Genomic DNA, 7,307 nt, shown 5'->3' with positions numbered 1-7,307 from the left:
CATGAGCTGGTTTCACATTCTACGGTGTTCGTGATAGAGTTGCGTGCGTATGTGTGTGTATGTGTGCATGTGTGTGTACGTGTGTGTGTGTGAGTGCGTGCGTGTTGTTGCGTGTTCTTCATCCGCGTGCAGTCACGCTGTTAAGATTTACACTTTTACTCATTACATTCTCTCCAAGCGAGATGACCCTACTGAAAGCGTTAGGTATGCCAGTACCACAATTCCATATGTTTCGTACGGAATCCATATGTTTTCCGTATATTTTCCATATATTTTCCGTACATTTCCGTAATAATCATACAGAAACATACGGAATTATGGTACTGACTTACGTAACGTTTTCAGTAGGGGATGTGATCCACATTACCGTGCAACCACTTAGAAATTTCATTTCCACCAAGGAATGCCATTAAATTCATGGCAAAAGGCCTACTGTCTGGTAACTACCATTTCTCGTTCAGCCATTCGCTGTTTATCAAAAACAAAAAGGCAAAAGGCTCCATATCAAGTATTCTTGCATTCCATGCGACTGCTCTTTTGTACTTACCACAGGATAAGATAACCCTTCCAAAAATCAATACCAAAGTAAGCAGAAGGAGGGGTTCGTTAATTAAACAAGCACAGACCAGCAGTTTAATGACACCGACTGGGCTCGGTCTTATACAGGACCTTGCCGCTTATACACAAGTCTGGTCTACAACATAAGAAGACCATACCTGGGTATAAGGTGGTGTTTGGAATAAACGGAGACAATTTAGAGTCCAAATTACTCCACTCTGGGAGAGGAGCAAGCTGTTCCTTACAGGTCAGGTGACTAAGCCACGTTGTATTCAAAGATTGATCATTGTGTTTAGAAATAGAGGGATAAGGTTTAGTTTACATTGTACTACACTATGGGATAGCGGTAGGCTGTACCAAAAGTACTATTAGAGCACTACTCAAAAGAGTAATGAACGCTCCCGTTAGTACCCGCCACGGTGGTCTAGTTGTTATTGTGCTCCACTTCTGAACTGAAGGTCGCGCGATCGAATCCGGCCCGCGACTGCCGCATTTTTGTTGGACGCGAAAATGCCTGAGGCCCGTGTACTTAGATACAGGCGCACGTTAATGGACCCAAGGTGGTCTAAATTTCCGGAGACCTCCACTAGGGCGTCCCTCATAATCATATCGTGGTTTTGTCACGTTAAACCCCAACAATTATTATTATAAACGTTCCTGTCAGTGAGAGGTTTCTTAGGAGAAATATTAGCGATTCAGAACGCTATGTATTGTATTAGGTAAGAGCTCCATGGAGCAGTCTCTATTGCCCAGCTTGGACGCCGACCATACGCCGCCGGGCGTATGTTTGCAAAAACATACGCCTGTTTGCAAAAAAAAAAATGTGGGGTTGATTTAGGGTACTAAGTAGTCTACAACGGATAACGGCAAGCTATCCTTCATGCGTAACCAAGCGTTGGCGGACGAGGAGGCAAAAATCCGTGTTTAGAAAAAGGCGGACGAAAAGAGTACCATTTGCTCTACAACAGCAGAGCGCTAAGCTCTCCCAGAAAAAATAAAGCGCAGAGATCTGTGTTGAAACAAAAAGCAAACGATTTAAAACACTACGCAATTTACTATGGGGTGGCTGTGTACAGCCGTCCCGTACTACTTTGTTCGCATATGATACGCGGGCTGTGTTCACCACATTGTCGACAAAATACAACAAATTCCCGACTTGCATTTAGAAAAAAAGACGTTTCAGAGTATTCTTTGCTTTGAAAGCGATAAGCCATCCCAAGAACCTCAAATTCTAGATGCGTTTACAACCGCGTGCTAAGAAAAAGGAAAAATCAACAGTTTTTTCGTGTACGAATACAACCGATGAGCGAAGCTCCTTAGAATTGAGACGCAAACGACTATGCGCCTGATCTCGCTGCTGGCTTTCATGAAGACGGTAGGGTCGGGAGCGGGTGGGGAGAGTGTCTGCTGCTCTCGGTGGCGGGAACGATTGAGCGGTTGAGCGCGGCGCGCGCATCGGAGGAAGAGGGAGACAGGTAAGAGAGGGGTGCGAGAGGTGATGCGGCGGGGAGCTTCGACGGCGGCGACGGAACGCCGCGCGCACTCATTGTCTTTTTGCGCCGGCGCCGGGTGGGGAGAGCGTCTGCTACTGCGTTCGACAAAGCGCCCGTAGTGGGCAAAGCGATGGTTGTGAATTCACTATCCACGATAAAGGTGGTGAAAGTGAAGACGACCGCTATAATCAGTTGTGCACAGAGCTTATTTCTTTTCACCTAGAATTTCTGGTGCGCTAGAACCAAACCGCTGAAGGCCTAAACATTTCCTCTTAAATCACCGGCCACTGCAACCTAAAGTGATGCTTTAGAGAAGGGAGCTTCAACGGCGACGGCGGGGTGCGGGCCTAAGGAGCTTCGTTCCTAAAAAGTTGCGATGGCATATACTCTGCATGTACTGTGTTGCGAGAGAACTATGTATTTAAAACAATACAATTTTCGAGCCCCTGCCAGAATCGGGAAAACGAGGGCAAGCAAAGCGCGGCGTGTGCGTGGTGACTGACGTCATACTTCGCTTTCTTTCTTTCTTGCTTTCACATTCCGCAATGTTCTGTTTCATTCCTCCCCGCTGGGAATAGGACCTTCAATTACGTGCTTAGCGGCGCAACACTTCAGTCGCTACATGCAACAACGACGGTCATGTGTTCCTATCCAGGCAGCAATAAAATGTGGCAACGTGAAATGGCGAGTTGCGTCGACAACAGATACCATTGCCAACAAGAAACAGCTGATCACCGACAAGCCCCACGATCACGGTGTAAGATATATACACTTTAGGTGAGGACACTCGCCAGACGCCATCGACCAGATAAAGTAACAACGCTGAGCACCCGTCGGTCCGCTGACGGCAGCGGATACCTATCGGCGGGATGACGCAACTTCAACACAAAAACGCGTTCCCGTAGCAACTGGCGCTTCGCGGGAAATCTGAATTTCCTAGTCAGCGAACGCGGCCATGGCACGCCAGCAAGTAAAGTAAGAAACGCATTCTGCGTTTATCGCGAGCAAAAAACGACACATGCGGCGGACGCCGGCGTTGCCGCCGACCACGTTGGTTGCTATAGCAACGGTGCAGAAAGCATTTTTTCTCCTTAAGTTGCGTCTTCCCGCCGATAGATACCCGCTGCGGTCACCGGACCGACAGACGCGCGCCGTTGTTACTTTATCTGGTCGAACGCGCTCTGCATGCAAGCCGAGGAGTGTCCCCACCTAAAGCGTATATATCTTGCACCGTGCCCACGATCGAGAGAGCATCGGTTATTGGAAAAAATTACACCATTTCCCGCTAAAGGGGACCATGAGGCGATGCGAAGCCGGAGCACTTGCACGATCGCGTTCCGTTGGCGTTCTTTAGGCATACTACCGACCTCGCGTCGTGGAATGCGAAGAGGAACGCTACGCGCGTCTTGTCTTCCCTCTAGCCTGGCCGTGAATTCTCACAGGGCGAGCGGGGAACGCAGTCGGCAGGCGTGCGAGAGCGGGGCAGCGTAGGAGAGGAGAGAGAGGGGGAGGGGACGCGCATGCGCTGGTGCTCATCGCGGCGTTGCGCAGGAGGGAATTTCGGCATGTCTAGCGCGCGTTTTAGAGGAAGAGTGCAAAGGGAGATGGGAGAGGGAAAGTGGAGAGGGGAAAAGGGAGAGTGGAGTGGCGAGGGAAATGAGAGAGGAGGAGAGGAGAAGGGAAGTGGAGAGGGAAGTGTAGAGGGGGAGGGGAGAGGGGCAGTGGAGAAGGGGAGAGGGGCAGTGGAGAGAGTATGCGCATGCGCAGTAAGGGTGGTCACGCCGCATACCACCACCACCACCACCGGATTGAACTCTGCCATAGGATACTTCGCATCTAAAAACGCGAGGCCTGCGCTGAAACCGCCGCACAGTCACAGCGAAAGCTGGTAGACCGGCGTTTCTAGAGCCCGTCGTAAGCTCTCTTGGGGCTACTAATACAAGTACACTAGCAAGGTACCCACTACCCCATAAAAAACAATTTTTGTGAAGTTGGGAAGCACCTACTAAGGCATTATTCGTCATTCTGCGGAGAAGCGAGGCACCAGCTACATCTGTGTAAGGTATTATGTGCACTTTGTTGACGCGACGACTGATGACGATGAAGAATTATGGCTCATTCCTTTGTAAGGGGTTGGAAGCTTTAAACGGCCCACCAGTTATGCAATTTGCATTGGGTAACGCCAGGTCGCTATTTCCCTTTCCCGCCATGCTGTATAACATACGTTGATGTGGGAGAGAGAGGGGTGGCGAAGAACCTTACTGAGACCCCGAGGAAATAATCATGCGCTTATGGGCTTCCTCGGCAACCAATACAAGTGCACTAGCGAGGAACCCACTATGCTATAAATCATTGTATTTTTGAGAAGTAGGGAAGCAGGCACTGTGCCATTTTTCGTCATTCTACGGGGAGCCATGGTACCTGCTAAACGAATGTAAGGCATTATACGCACTTCGTTGATGCTGTGCCTGATGACGATGAAGAATTATGGCGGAGGTCTTTGTAATGGGTTGGAAGCATTCAACAACCTACTCGTTGAGCAATTCGCATTGTGTGGCGCCTGGTTACAGAATTCGCGTTGTGCGACGCTTGGTGCTTACTTTACTCTTCTACCACGCTATATTGCATATGGTATGGTTCCTTCCCGAGATGAAGCCTGTATAGAACCTTTTTGCAGAACAGTGTCAAGGACCGGCATGGCTCAGAGGTTGAATACTGGGCTCCCACGCAGAGGGCCCAGGTTCGAGCCTCGTTCGATCTTGGAATTTTTTCCTTATTTCGTTTATTTTCTTATTTCGAGCGATACTGGTTACGGACACCGGCGGCGGCGGCGGCGGCGGCGCCAAAAACGGCCGGTGAAATGATCTCATAACAGCTTTCGCTGTAAATCGGTGCATACGAATACGGATGCGACCTGCGCACCTTGTAGCTCCGCATTTCTTTACACTCGCCATGGCCGGGTTTTTCGTGTAGTATGCCTCCGGATCCTGTGATTCAAAACAAGCCTTGCTTGGGGGGGGGGGGGGGAAGTGGTTCTTATAAAATTTGGGATATGAAGATAAAAGTGCACCCCGCAACTGTCTCTCTAGATGAGGACACCTCAGCAGTAGTGCACAGGGGAAGGGAGTGGGAATGAAAGAAGGAGTAAGAGAGAAGGGAGGGATAAAATAAAAAAAAATAATAATAATAAAATAGATGCATATATATAAATATACACACGAATATTAGGGGGTGGCACTCTGCTCCCGCGATGAAGGGGAGAGGAAAGAGCGGGAAGGAGGCCGGCAAGGAGAAAGGATGTAAATAAACATCTTGTGCGAAACCAGCGGACAGAAGAGAGTTCAACGCCGAAGGGAGTTGAGTAAACGGTCCGTGAGGAGCGTAGGGTTAGGCGCGTGTAGCGCTTGCTTATAGAGCACTTGCAGGAAAAAAAAAAAAAAAAAAAAAAAAAGTAAGCAGAGGTGATAGCACTCACAAGGTAAGTGCGTAATCCTCGATGATTGCGCCGGTCGGAGAGTTATCCCGTGGGCGCGATGACATCATGCGCGGCGAGAGCCGCGACGCACAACGCACGAACAGGTGAGTCGTCGGGAACGAAGGGCAGGACTGCACGAATGGCTGCGGCGAGCGCGGCCAGCACAACGTCCTTGGGGTCGGCCTGAGAAGCCGGCGCACTCGTTGTCGAGGGCGTAGGTTCGGTGGTGGTAGAGGCACAGCCGCCGGTAAGGGCATCGCGGAAGGAACGGCCCTTGGTTACAACCGAAGTGCCCTGCTTGTTGCGTACAACGTTCCCGGCGCGCTCCAGAGCTTGGCGGCGAGTCACGGAGCCATCGGATGAGGCGAGGATGACGGCGGCCTTGCGCTGAAGCTGCCAGGAAGAGCAGCGCGGGTCTGTTGAGGCGTGGTTGCCGTTGCAATTGATGCAACGTGGTTGTTCTGCTGTACAGGGTTCTGCGGCGTGGCTGGCACCGCAGCGAAGACAGCGCTCGTCAAGCGAGCAGGTGGCCGTGGCGTGTCCGTAGCGGCCGCATCGAGTGCATTGGAGAGGCCTGGGGAGGCGAGGACGAACGAGGCGCCTTTGTTTATACAGGAAAATTTCCTTGGGGACCGTGGTGCCCTCGAAAGTGATGGTAAGGCATTTGCCTCGTCTCACGCAAGAAGTCACTGGGACTGATGAGCAGATGTTGGCCGAAATTGCTTCGGCGTCGAAGCGAGGATCAACTCCGAAGACCAATCCGACGCATGTGTTCGGGGTGAGAATCTTGCTTCTGACCTTGACATCGCAGATGACGGCCACCTGTAGTAGGGAGGTGGGATCAGAAGCTTGGTGTGTATCCACGGCGACGAGGTTGCGCCGGTAGTTGACACGAACTCGCCGCGTAGCGGGGAATCCGGAGAGGAAGCTCGCAATGTTGTCCCTCGAAAGAGCGAGGAAGTGTGTTTTCTTCCCGACAGGGCGGAAGATGATGGTGTGCCCGGAAGTGTTTGGGCACGGCATAGGAGTGGCCTGGTCGCATGGTTGACTCAGGAAGGGACGTGACGAGGTGGTAGGTTGCTCGAAGCCCTGGGGAGCGGAAGTTGCAGCGGGCGTGTTTGGCCCAGTTACGGCCGCGGCAGGGAGAACGGGCGCCGCTGTTACGGCCGCCGAGAGAGGCGAGATAGAAGGAGATGCGGTGAACGAGCGGGACGAGCCAGCTTCGCTTGAGGCCACGGGGGTGGCAGGAGAGGAGGGAGGCGTGGCGTGCTCCCAAGAGGAAGACGAGGCAGTGGACGCATCCGTTTCCTCAGTTGCTGCAGGAGAGGAGGTACTTGTTTGGGAAGACTCTCTCTCATGTATGGGCTTGTTTGGTTGTGCAGGGGTTGCGGGCTCGTGGCTTTGTTGTCCGAGCGCCGTGTTAGTCAACGACGCGAAGGTCGCCGAAGGGGGGGTGCCTGCTTGCTGTGCTGATGTATCCCCTGTTGTAGAGGGGTCGGAGACCGCGCGAGGCTGCGCTGCAGCGCCAGCGGGGCGGGGCCGCTGTCTCAAGACGGGTCCCATGTGTCGTGGTAGCCCTTAGAAGGGCTGCGCGCGGAGGCGCCGAGCGACGGATGGCATTAAATTGCGGAGCGAAAAAGGGCGCGTCCGATCAGTATAAAATCTCAATCGAAACTCCAAGCCTTGCTTCAAAAGGTAAACGATTTAGAACAGGAAGTGTTCTATGGGTAATCCGTAAGCATCTGGAAAGGAAACCGCGTAGCTAGACTTTGGAGTTTCTA

At 51.9% G+C, this 7,307-nt stretch overlaps 1 protein-coding gene across 1 annotated transcript; it reads right to left on the bottom strand.

Moving 5' to 3' along the window:
• Positions 1–5,568: 5,568 nt before the first annotated feature.
• LOC119403301 (uncharacterized) lies at positions 5,569–7,089 on the bottom strand. The gene has a single exon (XM_037670244.1). The coding sequence runs from the start codon at positions 7,087–7,089 to the stop codon at positions 5,569–5,571; it is 1,521 nt and encodes a 506-aa protein (XP_037526172.1).
• Between the last annotated feature and the right edge of the window lie 218 nt (positions 7,090–7,307).

This window comes from Rhipicephalus sanguineus, chromosome 8 (genome assembly GCF_013339695.2).
Source record: "Rhipicephalus sanguineus isolate Rsan-2018 chromosome 8, BIME_Rsan_1.4, whole genome shotgun sequence".
In the NCBI taxonomy this organism is placed as follows: Eukaryota; Metazoa; Arthropoda; class Arachnida; order Ixodida; family Ixodidae; genus Rhipicephalus; species Rhipicephalus sanguineus.
Note: the sequence above shows the minus strand (reverse complement) of the source record. Positions and strands in the feature narration are given on the sequence as shown.